The sequence below is a fragment of the Phyllostomus discolor genome, chromosome 3, assembly GCF_004126475.2.
Source record: "Phyllostomus discolor isolate MPI-MPIP mPhyDis1 chromosome 3, mPhyDis1.pri.v3, whole genome shotgun sequence".
Taxonomy (NCBI): domain Eukaryota; kingdom Metazoa; phylum Chordata; class Mammalia; order Chiroptera; family Phyllostomidae; genus Phyllostomus; species Phyllostomus discolor.
In genome coordinates this window covers 188,168,540-188,188,139 of record NC_040905.2, presented here as the reverse complement: position 1 = coordinate 188,188,139, position 19,600 = coordinate 188,168,540, and the positions used below count along the sequence as shown (strand labels likewise).

The following is a 19,600-nucleotide window of genomic DNA, read 5'->3' as shown; positions in this document are numbered from 1 at the left end:
AAAAGCAAATGCTGAGGGAATTTTAAGATTTAAAAAGAATTTCAAAGCGTCTGAGAAGTAAGCCAACTCCTAAATGCCTCATTTCTCCATAGAGAAGGGCTAATAATGAAACTAGTAGTAGGAATAATGAAAATAATTTTGTTAAAACAATTTTTCTAACAATGAAAGAGAGGAAAAAGAAGGAAGTAAATAGGATGACATTATCTCCCAACCCAGCTTAAAAGACATTGAGAATTCAAATTTTCATTAAAGAAACCATATATATATATATATATATGTATATATATACATATATATATATGGCAATAAATATATATATATTTATATGAGCAATATATATATATGAGCAATAAAAAGATGAACTTAAAAGGACAGGGTTGGTTATAATAAAAAACAAGACAATAATAAATAATGGCTAGGATATGGAAAAACTGGAATCATTGGACAGTGCTGATGAAAATATAAAATGATACAGGAACTTTGGAAAACAGTTTGGCAACTCATCAAAATGTTAAACACAGAGTTACCATGTGACCCAGTAATTCAACCCCTACGTACGTACCCAAGAGAATTGAAAACATACCTCTACGTGAAAACTTGTACCTGAATGCTCAGAGCAGCATTATTCATAACAGCCAAAAAAGTAGAAACATCCCAAATGTCCACCGGACGTACAAAGGAATGAAACTCGGATACATACCATGATACAAATGAACCTAGGAACATGATACTAAGTGAAAGAAGCCAATCACAAAAGGCCACATATTGTGTGACTCCATTAGAAGGAAATGCCCAGAACAGGCAAACACAGCAACAGACAGTAGGTTCGTGGCTGTCTAGGGCTGGGGAAGTGGGGTTTGGGGAGTAACTGCTAAACAATATGAAGTTCCTTTTGGGGAGAAAGAAATTCATGTTCTAAAATGGATTGTAGAGCCCTGGCTAGTGTAGTTCAGTGGACTGAGCACAGGCCTGCGAACCAAAGGGTCACTGGTTCAATACCCAGTCAGGACACATGCCTGGGTTGCAGGCCAGGTCCCCAGTGGAGACCACGTAAGAGGCAACCACATACTGATGTTTCTCTCCCTCTCTTTCTCCCTCCCTTCCCCCCTCTCTAAAAATAAATAAATAAAATCTTTTTAAAATAAATAAATAAATGAATGAAATGGATTGTAGAGATAACTATACAACCTTATGACTATACCAAAAAATACTTTGTTGTACACTTTTTAAAAATGATGATGATGATGATGATGGAGGAGGGCAGTGGCACAAATATCATAATTACTTCACTTAATGTAAATGGGTGAATGCCTGTGAAAGCAGAATGGTCTCCATCTGTGTGGGGAACAAATCCTAACACAAAGTAGAAGACAAACACAAGTCCAGAAGAAGATGGGTGTCATTATGACTTCAGGAGATATCTTCAATCCACCCTACATGAAAATTAGAAAATACAATACAAAATGAAACAAAATAAAATTCTGTCCTTATTTGCTTATCTGAATTTGGGAAAATGAGTATGTCCCAAAGAGAGTAACGAAAAGATGATAAACTGGAAAACCGTGAAAAATAAACCTGTATCATTGTAATTTGAGGCTTCAACAGGTCATGAACAGGAGATGACAACACAAAGAAAAGTACAGAACTGACATGAAGCATATTTTAGGTTTTTCCCCTGGGCAGGGGCCAGCGTGGCAGAGTCAGGTTCAGAAAATGATTGACTCAGATAGATACAGAAAGAGACAATACAGCAAACGTGGTAAAATATTAACAACTGGGTAAAACCTGTAACTTTCCTCTAAGTTTGAAATTAATTCAAAACAAAAAGATTTAAGTAAAATTAAGTTATATAATTAGGGACTCAGAAGCCAAGGAACTAACACTTTCTTTTCTAGTGTACAAGGATCTTTCACATAATCTCATACCAGGACCCAGAGACACACCTAGTTTTAATACAAAAGCTAGAAATTCCATGGTGCGTTCTCAGACCATAATGCAAAATAAGTCGTTAACACATCTAAATACATGTTTTATAACAACGATGAGAGGAATTTTACCAGAAATACCTGTAATGGAAAGGAAAAAGAAATACAATGATCTATTTCTACCTACAGAATTTAGAAAGACAAAAAAGAAAAAGGTAAAGTTGAAAAAGGGAAAGGAAGTACTAAAACTAAAATACAAAAACAATAAAGGAAAATTGATATGATCAAAAACATCATTAGAAAGAATTTCAAGAGGATGGTATAATGAGAGGTCACATGTAGGTAGCTCTCAAGTACAAAGAAGCAGGAACTGGATTCGAGGACAGAGTTGAAAAGAACAGAGCACAGTGGAAGCTGCAAGGAGTAGGGGCAGGAGGGGTGTTCAGACAAGGAGGGTGGGCACGGCGGAGGTAAGGATTTCCATCCAACGTGGTGACTGTGAACAACAGGAATGAGGGAAGAAATATACACCACCAATCTGACTCTCTTCCAAACAGGCTCTCCATGCCAAAATAAGAGCATCACAATTCACTCCGCCTCCTACAGCAGGAGAGCCAGAAGACCGATGGAAGGCTAGCGAAGTCAAGAGCTCAGGCTTCACTGGACAGCTCTGGCTGAGTTTTGTCCCAGAGAAATGAGACCCCAGTGTTGCCAACACCTCCAACTTTAGAAGGGAAGACCAAAATCCAGATTTTTAAGGGAAACCTCCAGATTTTTAATGGTTAATAACCAATGCAATTTTTAAAAACTCTATGCAAGCCAAGTAAGTCCTCTCGGTTCCCCCCACGTCCACTGCCATCTTTCCCAATGCCCGCTCCCAGTCTCTTCCCTTCTCCTTTTCATCTTCAGCGATTCAGACTCTGCTTTCTAAAACCATGATGGTACTCAAATCCTCTAAAAGTGTCCTGTTGTCTTCAGAGCATGTGCCAAACCTTCAGATGAGCCTCCCAGACCTTCCACCAATGTGGTGACAATGTGTGACTCATTTCCTGCCTAAATCCTCATAGCTCAGTATCCCAAAATATTCCCTTCACTGCCCCGTCTTTGTCCCTTTTCTAACGCCATTCCCTCGGCCCAGAATACCCTTCCCAACTCTACTCAGTTTCTCAGTTCATTCAGCCATTAATTCATTCTGCATACATTAAATATGTCAGGGACACTGTCAAGTATGTGGGAGATACCGTTCTCGGGACAGTGGATGAGGCAGTTTACCAAACAGACACAAACCCCCGCCCTTGTGGAGCTACACAGAGGAGACATAAGTTACGCATCACACAGGAAAAGATGCTTAGGAGCAGGAAAAGGGGTAAGGAAGATGAGGGTGGAAGAGGGGATGGAAGGTGAAAAAGGCTGCAATTTTAAGGCATCATTTTGGAAAGTGCCATTAAAAACCTGAAAGAGCTGAGAGATCAATAATTGGGACAAGAAGGTTCCAGGCCAAAGAACACCAAACAGCAAAGGTCTCGGGCAAGCATGCCTGGTATTCCAAGATGACATTCCCTTCTGCCCATAAAGCCCAGCTCAAGTGCCCCCTGTACTCCCCTGAGTTTCGGGGTTTTTTAATTTTTTATTTATTTCTTTTTAGAGAGCAGGGAAGGGAGGGAAAAGAGAGGGAGAGAAACATCAATGTGTGGTTGCCTCTTGCATGCCCCTAACTGGGAACCTGGCCCACAACCCAGGCCATGTGCCCTGACTGGGAATCAAACCAGTGATACTTTGGTTCACAGGCTGGCACTCAATCCACTGAGCGACACCAGTCAGGGCAGGAAAGTGGTTTTGATTCCTGCAAATCACAACTACTCATTCTCTGGACATTGTATCTGTATCTTCTTTAGGGCACCATGTACAGTGGAAACCCTCTTTTCAAACACATATGAAAGTAATCGCTGACCATTAATCAAAAAAGTCAGGTAAAGTGGGAAATCATGTAGAAATAATATGTACATATTTTAGCCACTTTTAACTTCAAACACATAAATAAATGTACATTCTTTCCCCCAGGTTGCACCAAAACTTCTTTGAGTCTGGGGATCACTTTCTCGGCTAAAGCACACCCATAATCCATTAGCTACAATGTCCATTTCCTTTTCCTTTAAAGTGGAATAGGGACTTTAAAAAATACTTGCAGAGTTTTCTAGGAGCAGAATCCTTCCAGAGATTTACAGGATTTCTCTAATCTGTCTCAGCTGTCTTTACCACAGCCTAATTCAACGAAAGACAATTCATTCAGCCTCTCGGCTTGATCAAGTCTTTCCAAAGCATTTCATAAAAACAACTCTTTCTACATTCATATTTAATCAATTTGAGTAATACTTATTAATTTACACTCACAAATGCCCATGGTACAAATAAGTTGGAGAAACAAACACAACTCTTTCTCAGTAAGCAGAGAAATCAAATGACAGGCAAACTAGAGCTCACCACCAGTCTGAGCACCTGTGTACTGTGGAACTGGGTTAGTATGGTTTAATTCAGATCGTTAAAATCACACCCAGTAAAAAAATCTAATAGACGTTTCTCCAAGTAAGAAATTTATATGGCCATTTACCTGGCCAATAAGTACATGGAAATGTGCTCAACATCATTAGTCATTAGGGAAATGCAAGTCAAAACCACATCAACACACAACTTCACAGTCACTATCATGACTATAATCAAAAAGACAATTGCAAGAGTTGAAGAGGATGTGAAGAAATTGGAACCCTCAGACATTGCTAGTAAAAATGTAAAGTGGTGCAGCCACTTTGGGGGAAAGTTTGGCCATTCCTCAAAATGTTAAACACAGAGTTACCAGGGGACCCAGCAATTCCACTCCTAGATACGTACCCAAGAGAACTGAAAACATATGTCCACATGAAAACTTGTACATGAATGTTCAGAGCAGCATCATTCATAACTGCCAAAGAGTGGAAATAACTCAAATGTCCATCAACTGATGAGTGGATAAACGAAATGTATATATCCATACAATGAAATATTACTCATCCATAGAAAGGAATGAAGTTCTGATCCATGTAAACACGATGAACCTTGAAAACATCATACTAAGTGAAAGAAGCCAATCATAAAAGGCCATATATTGCATTACTCCATTTATATGCAATGTCTAAAACAGTCAAATCCATAGAGACAGAAAGAAGAGTAAGTTGTCAGGAGCTGGGGAGAGAGGAAAACATGCAATGACTATTAATATATATGGGGGTTTCTTTTCGGCACTGGGAGTGATGAAAACATTCTGGAATTAGATAGCAGTGATGGTTGCATCACTTTGTGAATATTCTGAAAACACTTAATTGTATACCTTAAAAAATTTCAGTGCTGTCAGGGTTCAATAAATGCTTATTGATGAAGAGAGAAAGCCCAGACGTGTCAAGTGGGAATTTCTACTGTATATATTTACAAGAGACTAATAACCACCTCTTTCAGAAAGATAAGGCCCTCAAAGGCAGGGACGGCTTCTCATAAACAGTATTCCCTTAACATCTAGTATATCTGATTGCACTAAACAGGTATTCAATCAAGGTTCACTAAATAAATTAATAAATACCCACCAGGGATGCAGAAGTGCCCCTACCAAGATTCCACGCTAATTAGGGAAAACTCACTTTTTATTCCCTAATCCTACACTGCCACTAATCTAAGGGAGGGCACTTCTCTTAATCTAAAATATATGCTATGCACTTATACCAGCCTCACCACCATATCACAGTCGAGAGGACACACTTGTAACTCTGCCTATATTTTTAAAACCTACTTCAAAACCTCTACCTTGTCCATCACCAAATGTGACTTAATAGCCTCTCAGTATGTTTTTCTACCTCTTTAACCACACTCCCTAAGACAGAAATATCTCACATATTTAGCTTCCTTCTTCTCACGCTAGAGCCAAAAAGGACCACTATCATTATCTTCGTGTTATAAATAAGGAAAAATGTCAATGTCTAAGGTCACCTTTCTTCAAAGGTCATCTTTCTTCACATAAATTATGCACTTCTAAACTCTTCTCTCTTTAGATGAACGGGGAACTTTCTAATAAGTTACATTTTTAAAAGAATAAATACAAATAAAGCAGTAAGTATAAAGTCCGAAAGGATGATCAGAGAGCTGAGGCAAGAGGAAATTTTTTAAAAATAAATAAGTAAAGCTTGTTTAGAATAAGAAGAGCTAAACAAAGGGCTCCCTGCTTAGGGAGGATGATGTAATATCAAGAGATGACAGGGACAAATGCAGACCCATTCAGCTTCTCCGCTGTGTTTATCTTCATCCAGGAGTATGATCTTCACGCTGGGAAGCACAGAGTTCTGATAAAAGGGAGCTAACCATTTAAGGTACATGGCATGGAGAATGGACAGCAATGGAATACAGAACTAGCTCAAAAGAATTTGCTTTCTGATCTAAACAAATCACACCTCATGGTACTGGAAAACTTCTGGATCTGACTAGGAATTATCTAAGCTACCCTGACAGGGTGCCAAAAGGACCAGGCACAATAGAGTGCATTCTCAATTTTCAAACAGGGAGAACTGCAAACCCAGAAAAACATCGATGGGTAAGCTTGCCACATAATCCCTAAAAAACTGTAGAATGGGTAAATAAGGTTTTGAACACAATGAGAAGAAAAAGCCACCATGGCTTTAGTAAGGCAGGATACACCACATTTGCTTCTTGATACAATTACTAAAATGAAAAAAAGGGAGGATGATACCTACATATCCATAACTGATTCTAACAAGGCCATCTAATAGAATCTTTAATGATAGGCTGGTGGAAAAAATGAAAAATGTTGAACAGCAGAAGCTCAAAAATCTGTTAAACTCTTCTAGGAAGATGTGTAGTGGGCTGGTAGAATATCAGGTTGATTAATAAATATATCAACATCAACCACTTGGGAAGGAAGTTTCCAGTAGAATATCACAGAATTCCATTCTTTTCCACGATCCAGACAACTTCTGTTAATTTAGTGGAGCCACAGACCCGCTGTTCACACTTGCCAGGGCCACACAGCTGTGAGTGACCCACCACATACAGCCTAAGGGGATCGGGCTCCAGAACCGTGAGTAGGCTGAAATTAGCGTCCAAAACCAAACATGAAAATCAACAGGGGGTCAAGGCCAGCATTTAGATTTTAAAAGTCAGCTATATAAAGGAGTAAATGTGGAAAATACCTGGGTAATAAAAGCTACACAAAAAAATCGACATAATCAAGATGTGTTAATAGATGCGTATGTCCAGAGCCAATTACTCTAATTCTCTAATTAATCAACTCAAATTTTTTCCCATATGAATCATTCCCAGATCTTCACCCTAACAAGAATCTACAAATGTAATTTCGTTAAAACTCTAGCTTTAGGCTCAGAGTTACTCAGGTGTCTCTTAGCATCAGAAAACATTTTATCTGACCAGCCTAATTCACTGACATTTATATCAATACATCCTTAAAGAAGGCTCAGATATTATTAAATCCAAGTCCTTCTTTTAATAGAAGAGAAAACTAAGAAAATTAAGTAATTTGCTCCAAATAACACAGCTGCTTAGCAAGGGCCATGATCCCCAAACCAGTCTCCTTTTCCCACACCACATGGTTTCTGGACCTCTAGGTCCTTTCTTAAAATTTGTACCATGCACTAGAGTTAGAAAACATACACAAAAACACCCATCAACACTATGTTTTGCTAAGGAAAAATTGGCTTAGCAAGGACAAATGACTACAGCACATTAGCCCATAAAATATTTTGACATGGTGTGATCACTTACAAGTTTGATAACCAATATGTCACCAAAAGTCACTCCAAATACAAATGGTCTTTATTCTCAACCATTAGTGTGTGATAACTTATTAAAACAGTATCCCATTTAACATTAGAAAAATAAAGTTATTACATGGATGGAAAAGCTTTTAATGGACATCCCATTGTTTAGTGTGCTCAAAATACCATTATGAAAATCCTTAAAAGACCTGAGACCTCCAAACCTAAACAGCAGGCCGAAGGTTTTCTTCACTTGGGGTAGCGCTAGAGTCTGTGCTAAGGCCACTTGCTTCCTCCCCACTCCGGAGAAACAAAGCCCCTTCAACAGCCCAAAGGTACAAAGGTTGCCTGGCAGGCAAGCCAGTGGATCCCTAGTGGCCTGATGCCCATCCTCCCCTTTCCCCTCCCCCTGCCTCTCCCCCTCCCTCCTGCCCAGTCTCTTGTCCCATCCCCATAGTTTAAAGAAGACAAATGAAGAATTGAGAATTGATAAAAGGGGAAGTTGGCTAGGTTGTGGCTTATGATCACTAGCATCTGCTGGGCCAGCTCCAGGAGGACCCACCCACCCCTAAATGAGACCTGGAAGACTCTCCTAGCCCCAGGGCTCCTCTGGGACCCCTTTTGAAAGGAAGAGGGGACTTCACCGCCCGAATACCCTCCTCCCCGTCTCATCCATTAGAGCCCCAGCAAGCTCTTTGTTTCTAACAGCTGGGGGGGGGGGGGGGGGGGGGGGGGGGGGGGGGGGGTGCAGGCGGCCTCAGGGTGAGGGGAGAGGTCACTCCCTAGCTCCCGTTGCTGCCAATCTCCAGGCCCTACCGCAAAACATACAAACACACATACAGGTCCATCCCCTCATTCCACACCACCTTAATAACCCAGGGTCGCACCTTGCTACAGGAAGCACTGCCTGAGACCTAATTACCTCTTTCTATTACCCAAACCCTACACAGAATGACTCCCTAGTTCCCTCCCTCTGAATCGACACCACGGGGTTCACTCCAGGACCCGCATCCTTCAAACTCAATGCATATCCCAGGGCATGTCCCCGAGCCTCAGGTTTCACCCACGTACAACACACGAAAACACAGGGTCACTTCCTGGGCCCCAGAACTATTCGCTGCTCAGACCCACAGCCCCGAAGTCAACCAACCCCCCAGCGCGCTCACCTATGCACCCAAAGGACATATATACATACACACATACACGCACACAGTGACTCTACATCGCCACTCTTCGTCCTCTGGGCCTCCGGTTCCCTTTACTCACACCAGCCCTTAGAGACCCCAATGCCTTAAGGAAGAACCTCCCCAGCACATGGTCACTCCCCTGGCCCTCAGCCTCGGCCCCCGCCCCTCGCCGTCACACACAGACGCAGACACACACACAAAATCACTGCCTGGGGCTGCACTCCCTCCCCTGAGCCTTCACAACACAAACACGCGCTCTCGCATGCACACCCACGATCACACCGGGAGTCCCGGTCAGCTGCCTGCGCCTCGCTGGGTCCGCTGGGTCCGGGCCTCACCACCTCCCAACACGCCGGGCCACACTCTCCCGGCCACTCGACACACATGGGCTCACGCACGGCCACTCCCCATCCTCAACGCCGGTCCCCAAGTCCGCACGGCTAGCTAGCGCCCTGTCCTCCGCCCTCGAACGCCCTCGATCGTCCTAGGGCCCCGCTCCCAGGGACCCCCACGCCGGAGCCTTTCCCCAGACTGGCCTCCGGGACCGGGAGAGCAGGGTTCTAGACAACAGAGGAAGGAGGGGCCTCAGGGACAAGCTCCGGCCGGTCCTACCTGAGCAGTTGATGCTTTTGCCTTTGCCGCCGGGACACTCCCCGCCGCTGCCGCTGCCGCCACCCGCAGGCTGGTTGGACGCCCGGGTCCCGGGCAGGGAGAAGGCGAAGAGCAAAATCACCGACGTATAGCAGCAGAAGGCGAGTGGGGGCGCGGCAGGCAGCCGGAGCGGCGCCTCAGTGGCCGCGGCGCCCATGGCTGGCGCCCCTGGACGGCGGGAAGCGCAGGGAGCTGCAGGCCCGGGGCATCCAGCCGCTCGCCAGGAGCCCCACCGCTGCCACCGCGACTCCTAGCAGCCGCGCCGCAGCGCCGGGGTGCAGACCCTCAGCATCCCCGTCCCACCCGCAGCGTCCGCTAGGCCCCGGCCAGCCGCGCTCCGTACACAGTCGGAGGGTCGGGGCGCGTGCGAGGGTCGCGGGCGCGCGAGGGTGCGCGCGAGGGTGCGAGCCCACGTAGGGGAGACCGAGGCTCGGGAAGCGAGCAGGCGCACGCGGCGGGTGGGGGTCGCGGGGGCGGGTCCAGCCCCTGACTCGCCTCTTCGCCTTCCCTTTGTGTCCGCTGCCGACGCCACCGCTTCACAAAGACCCCAGCCGGCCCGGTGAGGGGCGCGTGACAGAGCCGCGGGCGGGAGGGGTGGCTGCGACCCCGCCCCGCGCACACCCCCGGCGCCCGCGCTGGCAGCTCCGCCTCCGCCCGTGGCCGGCGCCGCCTCCAGGGGAGCTATTGTTCCTGCGGAGGGCGGGAGCGCGGAGGGCGGGGGTCGCGGCCACCCCGAGGTCCGGCCTCGGTGGGCTGGCCTGGCCGGGCCGGGGTGCTCCGAAGGCTTCAGCCTAACAGGTATTTTTGCCGTCCATTGTGGGCGCTTTGAAGCCTTTCCTTCGCCCAGCAGCTGAATGGGAGAGGAGGGCAAGTGTTCTATTATCTATTTTTTTTGTGTAGGTAAAGAAACTGAGCCCTGGAAAGGTGAAGGTGACTTGTCCAAGGTCGCAGAGCAAAAATAGGCAGGATCAGAATTGGAACCCAAGTTCTGACTAAGCTATGTAGTTCTTAGAGATGGAAGTAAACAGCTAAATTTCTAGGATCCTCACCCCCACCCCATTTCCACATATACCAACTGAATTTAAAATACTGTTTTAAAGTAAGGGATGAAGTGAAGAAATAAAAGGGAGTCACCATAGTCAAGCTGCCAGATTACTAAAATCAAGAAGATTAAAGTATGAGGAAACAATTCTATTCTTGTTTTAACAAGCCTGGGAACTTCAACTTTTTTGAACTTTCTAGTCCTGCATAGGGATATATTATGCATCAAACCGCCACATAACCCTCTGATAACCGCTTGAAGGACCAAGGAAAGAATGTTCACGTATCCAGAATGTCACATTACCTGACATCCATTATCCAGACCACTGGTCATCTAGAGCAGCGATTTTCAATCAGTGTGCTGCAAGAATTTTTTAAACATGCAATACCTAACTATTTAGTCAGGGGCATTGACCTCTTTTCCCTTAGATTGTCATTTTTTTTTTAATGACCACAGCCAACACAACAATAGCCATGTGGTGTGAATGAATCAAAATTAAACATTTTTTGTCAGAGTGGCAAAAAAAATTTTCTGGTGTGCTGCAGAATTTTAATGATTAGTTTATGTGTACCCTGAAATGAAAAAGGTTGAAAATCACTGATCCAGAGGATTATCATCTGAGACCAACCCAGCACCGATCCTTCTGGAGAATGTCCTTTTTACTATAAAAGAACTCTCAGCTTTTCTTTCTTCTCTTGACCAATCTGATATTGCCTGTTGTATCTATGGTTTGCAAACCCTAAAACACTTGAATAACTCTTTATCATTTATTTCTAGCCAAAGCCTCCTGTTTTCATTTACTCTCTGTCAACAGAAAAGTCTATATTCCCTCTCTCACTAATAATAGCTGGAGAGAGAGGACTTGCTCTATACCAGACCTGGGCAAAGCTCTTTACGTGCATTCTGTCCAGTTCGTTTTTAAAGCCGTAGAGGAGAGTTTTCATTCTCCGCCCAGTGTTACAGATGAGGAAGTTGGGACCCAGAGCGGCAAAGTGATCTGACTCCCAGTGCAGTGCTCTTCCTAGCACAGCGTGGGAAGTGAGATCCGGCTATAGGCCAAAATGATTATGGGCTGAATTGGGTAAAAGACCTCTTCATTCACTTTTCAATTGAAGGCCTTTTTCATTCAATTATGCTGCCTCTCACCTGAGAAGGAATTTTTAAATCTCATTGAAAAACTGATAAATTTTACTCATAAAAATTTTTTATATGTGTGAAAATCCACAAGAAGCAAAGCCACATTAGGGAAAATCTTTTCAGTGTAAATAATAGGCAATATACTTAATATAAAGAATGAATATAAACTAAGAAGAAAATGTTGACAAAACAGAAAAAATGAGAAGCTGTCTGTATTTTATGCTTTATCATATAATCAAACACCTCTAGCAATAAAAAGCAAATTAAAACCACAAATGCTTTTTTGTACAGGTGATTAACAATAGTTAAAAGAATTGAAAAAATATAACACTATTAATTTACACATTTTGGGGAGGGCAATTCAACCATGTATGAAAAACCTTTAAAATACATTTATTCTTTAATTTAGCAATTCCATATATTGGAATTTGTCCTAAAGAAATGATGGGACATGCTAAAGAAATAAAAGGCTTATATGAATGTTCATCACAACCTTTTTATCATAGTAAATATATTCTAAGTCTCCATCCATGGGAAATAAAATATGGTGCCTTTTTGTACATTGGAATATTACATAGCTTTAACAATGATGATTAGGGTTGTGTTTATGGATATAGAGAAAAAGCAGGATACTAATGAGCAGGTATAAGAGAATCCTATTTTTCTAAAATATCTATGTGTGTGTACATATCCATTGGAATAAAGTCAAGGAGAATATACAGCAATATATTAATAGTGATTACTTCTGAAAGATTACTTCTGAATACGTTCTTGTCCTTCATATTTTTCTGTTTTGTCTGAATTTTTTTCAATGAAGGTTTTTGTCATATTTTAAAAAGCTCTTTCCTTTTAAATTATACTTCTATGATCGTTCTTTTATAAATTCATATTTTTAACATGTTGTTAAGATTTACCCCAAACCTCTATCTAACCTAGAAGCAGTGGCTTGGCAGTTGTGACAACTAAAATTTCATTTCTGGACTTTGAATGAGGTGTGATCCCAGGTTCCTGACTGCTGAGCGGCAGCTGAGTGCACCTCCTCAGGCCACCCCTTCAGCGGCCCCTCTAGTAAGCTTGAGCCCCCCTGTGCTTCTTTCCTGCCGTGTGTCTTAGATGCCCCATCCTCGGTATTCTGCCTTTTTCACTGGGCTGCTGACCACAGCCCAGGTAGAAATACTAAGAGAAGACGATTCTTAAATACAAAGCAAAAACCCTGTGGCCATAAATTGCAAATTAATTTACATCTGCATCTTTCTCCAAATTAGATAAGAAAAGCTCAACACAAATTTCTCAGGTTTTCAAACTGAAAAGGAAGGACCCTACTTCAGGAGCAGGAGTCCTCTGACTTCAGTCATCTCATCGCAGGGTTAAAAGGGTCTCAGTGGTCATCTAATACAGCTCCCATCATATGCTCTAGTACTGGTGCCCCCCAAAATGTCAGAGAGTAAGGAGTGTGGGACTTGCTATGTAAAGCCACCCAGAGTATTTTTAAAGCATGTAGATTTCTGAGCCCCACTCCAGGCCTTCTGGAAGAAAATTCAAGTATCTCTTTATTGATGTTTCAAGTTCTGTAAGTAACTCAGATGTACTGCCAGTTTGGAAACCTGCTCAGTCGATTATTTCTTCTTAACAAATAACCACAAAATGTCAGCCACATGCCACAATAAACATTTGTTTCGTATAGGTCTGGGCATTAACTAATCTAGCCTAGGTTTGGCTGAAGAGCTCTGCTTCAAGCTGGGCTTGACTTCTGTGTGCAGGTTGAACTCTGATCTGCTCCAGTATTACTCATTTTGGGGCCTGGCTGAAAGGGCAGCAACCCTCCAGGGAGAATTCTTTTTTTTTTTCAACTTTCCAATTACAGTTAACATTCAGTATTATTATGTATTAGTTTCAGGTATACAGCATAGTGGTTAGACAATCATACACTTTACAAAGTGCCCCCCCGCCAATATTTCAAATCCCATCTGGCACCTTACATAGTTATTACAATCTTTTTTTTTTCATTTCAATCATTGTTCAAGTACAGTTTTCTCCCCCCTACTCCCGTTCCAGCCCCTCCACCCAACCCTCCCCCCTTCCCCCCATTACCCCCCACCCCTAGTTTTTGTCTATGTGTCCTCCAAATTTGTTCCTGTAATCCCTACCCATTCCCCCCTGAAATTCCCTCTTCTCTCCCCTCTGGCCACTGTCAGACTATCCCCTATTTCAGTGTCTTTGGTTATATTTTGCTAGTTTTTTTTTTGTTTTGTTTTGTTGTTTAGATTCCTGTTAAAGGTGATATCATGTGGTATTTGTCTTTCACTGCCTGGCTTGTTTCACTTAGCATAATGCTTTCCAGCTCCATCCATGCTGTTGCAAAGGGTAGGAGCTCCTTCTTTCTTTCTGCTGCATAGAATTCCATTGTGTAAATGTACCATAGTTTTTTGATCCATTCATTTACTGATGGGCATCTAGGTTGCTTCCAGCACCTAGCTATTGTAAATTGTGCTGCTATGAACATCGGGGTGCAAAGGTTCTTTTGTATTGGTGTTTTAGTGTTCTTAGGATAGAGTCCCAGCAATGGAATTTCTGGGTCAAAAGGCAGATCCATTTTTAGTTTTCTGAGGAAGTTCCAAACTAGTTATTACAATCTTATTGACTATATTCCCTATGCTGTATTTTTATAGCCCCGTGACTATTTTGCAACTACCAATCTCTACTTCTTAATCCCTTCACCTTTTTCACGCAGCCTCCCAACCCCCCTTCCTCGGGCAACCATCAGTCTGTTCTCTGCATCTATGAGTATTTCTATTTCGTTTGTTTATTTTGTTCTTTAGATTCCACATAAAAGTGAAATCATATGGTATTTGTCTTTCTCTGTCTGACTTATTCCATTTAGCATAATACCTTCTAGGTTCATCAAGGGAAACTCTTATGGAGATGGCACTGGTCCAAGGGTCATGCCCACTGTACAGGGACTTTTCACATCCCTGCTGTACATGCCAACATCCCACTGGCTAAAGCAAGTCTCATAGCTGAGCTCAAGGACAAGGGGTAGGGAAGTGTCTTCTTCTTAAGGAGGTGAGTAAGAGAGAGTGAATACACAATAAATATTTTTGAACAATAATCTATAAAAAATCTTATAATTGAATACTATTATGTATGCCCTGCTGATTGTTTTCAGGTCTAAGGAACAGAAAAACCAAACCAAATTAAAGAGATTGGCTCAGCTTTAAAAAAAAAAAAAAAAAAAAGCCAGAGGTAGTGCCCTCTCCTACGAGTTGGGTTTTATCCTCAGTAAAGCTCATGGAAAACATTGGATTCCTTCAAGAAATCGTTGTGAGCATCCACTGCGTGCTAGGGAACAAAAGATAGTCCTGCCCCAACGTCTAGGGTGGAGGTGGGGGAAACATCTGAAAATTAACAATTACAACTCAGTGTGATAAATGCTAACTCGAAATGCAGCATGCACGGGTGTGTGTTTGGGGGATAGAAGAAGGAGTACATGGCAAATCCTACACATCACTCCCAGCCCAGACAAAAGTCTGGATTTTCTGGACCTCCTGCTGGAGGCTCTAGCTGCATAACAGAGCCCTGGTAAACAGTAATGAGACAATTTGGGATTGACAAATTGGCCCAGGTAGGAGAGAGTCACAGCACTCAAGCTCAGTCCGGGAACACTGGCATGATTCATGGTGCAGCACTGGTGTGCAAGCCTGGGGCAGACCTCCAACCCAGCATGAGATGTTGGTCCCACTCCCTAGAGAGAGGGGTCTTTAAAAAAATGGAAAGAATGTACGAAGACTCATTTGTGCAGTAATGTTTATTGAAGGTCTCCTCCTAGTCCCTGAAAATACAATGATGAGTATAACAGCTCCGATCCATGGTCCTTATGAAGTTTACAGTCAAATATTAATCAAACAATTATGCAAATAAAAGTAAAATTGCAACAATATTGATACATGCTATGAAGGGGAAGGTCAGAGGGTTTATCTGTTGGAATGACATCTGCACTAAGACCAGACCAGAAGGGTGAGTAGAAGTTAACCAAGCGAAGAGGAAGTGTTCCAGGCTGAGGGAAGGTCATCAGCAAAGGGCCTGTGACTACAAGGGTCTGAGTGCCGGCTGGTGGAGGAAGGACAGACAGCAAGCTCAACTTGTTTGAAATTTCATTCATTGACTCACCAAATACCTACTGAGCACCTACTGTGATTGAGGCACGGTTCTAATGCCGAGAAACACCAGTGAACAAAACAAAGCCCCTGATTCTCACAGAAACTTCTAGTCCAGTAGGAGAGACCCCATAACATTGGTGTGAGAGGATAATAGTTGGGCCAAGCAATGGCAATATGCACAGTATAATTTACTAAAGACTTGCTACATCCCAGGTACTGCCAGGCCCTTCACATTTGTTGTCTTTAATCTTCCTACCCACCCTGTTGGTAGGTACTATTTCCATGTGGTAGAGGAGAGGACTGAGACTTGGAAGGTTAAGTGACCTAACTGATCCACAAAGCTGGGAAGTCAGGAGTTATCTGCCTCCACTGACTCCCAAGCCCCACCACATCACTTGCTGGAACCGCTGGAAAAGCATCATCACCTGATACAGGATGGAGCAAAGATTGGCCCCACTAAGACTGCAGCCACCAAGGAGTGTGCACTAGCTATCCTGAGTCCCCTGCCAACACAGCAGGAGACTTTTTGTGGAGGCTTCTTGTGATTGCATGCGGGGATTATTGTGATCACATTGCTTGTAATTACAACTCCAGTTGAAAGCACTATTATTGCTACCCACATCCCCTTAATGGTCCTCAATTACCTAGATGCGCAGAAGCCAAGGAGCCAGGGATTACTCATATCTGAACAAAAAGTGCTGTGGGAATCCAGAGAGGTAGCCTCACTCTGCCTGGAGGAGAATCTGTCACTTTGAAAGGCTTCTCACCCAAACAGTTCCTGTGAGTGGGTAGAGAGACCAAGGAGGCATGTCTGGGTTTTTCCTGCAGTTCTTGTCATTTGACTGTTCAGTATTGCTATGAATACAGAATAAAGATATTTCTCCATCTTTCAGCAAATGGAAATTTTCAGCTGCAATTCAAAATTTTCTCCAAGGGCTTAACTTGTAAAGGATTGTACGAAAGAAATAGCTTCTCTGACAAAGACAATCACGTATAAATGGTAAGAGGTATAGCCCAGCAACTAAGAGTGTAAGCTCTGCGACTGAACCATCTGCTTGTACATCTGAACCCTGCCACGTGCTAGCTCTTTGACCTTGGGCAAGTTACTTAACTTCTCTGTGCCTCAGCTTCATAATATGTAACACAGAAAAAAAATTATCTATTTCATAGGGTTGTTGTAAGAATAAAATGGGCTCATATAGGTAGAGTGCTCAGAACCATGTTTAGTACATTATAAGTACTCAATAAATAATCAGCTAGAAGTAATAGTGGCAGAGTAAGTAGATTATAAGTGTTAGCTATTATTAGTAGCAGTAGCCATTAACCGCATGTATATGCTAGGCTAAGAGCTCCACATGAATTATCTAACGAATGCTCCCAAAAACCTAATGGGGAAGGTGCAATTATTATCCTCATTCTGTCAATGAGAAAACTGAGGCTGGGAGAGGTTAGGTAATTTGCCAGAAGTTACACAGTGAGTGGGAAGCAGGATTGGGACCCAAATTGAGGTCTCTCTGCCTCCAAAGCCTATGGTCCAAAACAAAACTCAAGGAGTGAAAGTCAGCCGTCAAAAGAGCTCAGCTGAGCTACCTGGCTGCTGGAGAGGCCTGCAGGAGGGCAGCCTGGTGCTAGCAGGGACAGCCAAACTGCTAAGAGGAAAACAGCCAGGTGGGTCAAAGGGAAGGACACGAGGCTACGGCCGAGAGTCTGGAAACTTGAGAATGGCATTCATTGAGCTAAGAATTATGAAAGAGAGGTAAAGTATGGAGCTAAGTACATGGAGGAATTAGAGCAAGTCAAACGGAGCTAAGTAATTATATTTTACCACTGCATGCATTTAACCATGTCAGCTTGCCTCTGTATGTATACATATGTATTGAACATATGTCATTTGCCTGTGTGTATATATATGTAATGAGCGTATCAGCTTGCCTCTGTACATATGCGTAAGTGCCAAACATATGCCATTGTACACTGTGTGCATATGTGAAGAATGAATATATATCAAGTTGCCTCTGTGAGAGTGGGTAGGCCCAGCCTATCAGAGTGTGACAGCTGGGCCCTCTGTTTGTACATGCACACTTACATGTGTGCATCCATGCACACATTGCTGTATACAGCAACTCATCTGCACAGTACACATGAACTTGAATTGTGTCAGCTGCTTTCTAACTCTCCTCCCTTGCCTCCCAGTTGAAAATTATTCCCTGCAGTCTGATGGTCTCAGGACTCAACGTCAGGGTCAGCACTGTTAGACACAGCACTTAGTCTGGGTTCCTAATTACATATGTTGGAAAGGGGAAACAGTGAGACCACATTCTGAAGCTGTTCCTCTCAACACAGAACCAGAGTGGGGAGACCCAGGGCAGCTCCAGCAGCGATGGCTCCAACAACAATGGAGGCAGGGGGCAGGGCAGGGCGCAGAGAACGGGACAGCAGCACTGCCATTCACCCAACATTCATCTACCGGCATCTATGTTTCATGCAGGCAGCCATGTTAGCCAGTGAGGATGGAGAAGTGAACAATACAGACACCGACTCTGTCCTGCAGTCTAACAGGAAGTCAGACTTTAAACAATCATTTACAATTGTGAAGGGTGTTAAGAAGGACACGTGAAATCAGACAGGGACCCCCCCACACCCCTCAGTGTACCAGGGGCTGGAGGTATTAAGGAAATTTTCCTCAAAGTAGTGATATTTATGCTAAGGCTGAAGGCTGATGAAGGGTTAGAAGGGTATGGAGGGGGTACAGTATTCTAAAAATAAAGTTCCACCTGTAAAAATGAAATAAAGAATATGGCAAGAAACAGAGGAAAGGCAGCTGCGGCTGAACCCTGGAGAGTAAGCAGGCGAATCACACAACTAATGAAGCTGGAGACACTGGGAAGTGCGGGCTGATCATACAGGGCCTTTCAAACCAGAATGCAGATTCAGACTTGATCTTAAGATTGTAAACAGGGAATAACCTGCCAAGAACTGTGCTTTAAAAAGATCACTTGGTTAAATGTGTGAACTATAAGCTATGTTAATTATATCTCAATGAAGCTGTTAAAAAAATTACTTGGGCTGCAGTGTGCAGAATGGACTGGAAAGGCAAAACATACCCAAGAAAACCTTGGGAGAGCTATTGCAGTGGTCTGGGCGAGTGATGACTGTGGCCCTGACTAGGGAGGATGGGGACAAACAAATTAATTAGACGAAGAAGGTAAAATCAATAGAATTTAGTGACTGACTAGATGTGGGAGGTGAGGGAGAGAAAGTGTGAAGCCAGGGCTATCCCCAGGTTCAGTGACATTTACTGAAATATCCATCTTTGGAGAAAAGGCAGGCTTGGGGAGAGGATGGTGAGTTCAGTTGTAGGCATGTTGAGTGTGAGTGGCCAGCGAGGCATCTGTACTGATCCATCCAGTGGCGGCTGGATTTTAAGTCTGGCGAACATACAAGTGTGGACATCATCAGAGGATAAATTCACTGAAGTGAGGAAAGTGGGTGTGATGACTTAATGAGGTAGTATAAAATTAGAGGAGAAGAGGACCTGGACCGAAACCCTGAGGAACCCCAGTGGAGGGGAGAATGAGAGAACTACCTGAAAATAGAAGGAAGACTGAGGAGCAGAAGTGTTTCGAAAACCAGGACATGGTCAGCTGGTCAAATCCTACTGAGATGTCAAGCAAGATAAGTACCGAATAGTGTC

At 43.3% G+C, this 19,600-nt stretch overlaps 1 protein-coding gene across 3 annotated transcripts in view; it reads right to left on the bottom strand.

Annotated features, from left to right (window-relative positions):
• The window catches only part of LOC114496342 (myb/SANT-like DNA-binding domain-containing protein 3), a 122,918-nt gene that overhangs the window by 69,084 nt on the left and 34,234 nt on the right, over positions 1-19,600 (bottom strand). The window contains exon 1 of one of the 3 annotated variants that reach the window (XM_036021977.1): positions 9,532-10,161. The exons of the other annotated variants lie outside the window; for them this stretch is intronic. Coding sequence (XP_035877870.1) covers positions 9,532-9,727 — 196 coding nt within the window. The 5' untranslated portion in view covers positions 9,728-10,161. Of the gene's footprint in view, positions 1-9,531; positions 10,162-19,600 lie in introns of those variants that run through there. 3 annotated transcript variants of the gene reach the window in all.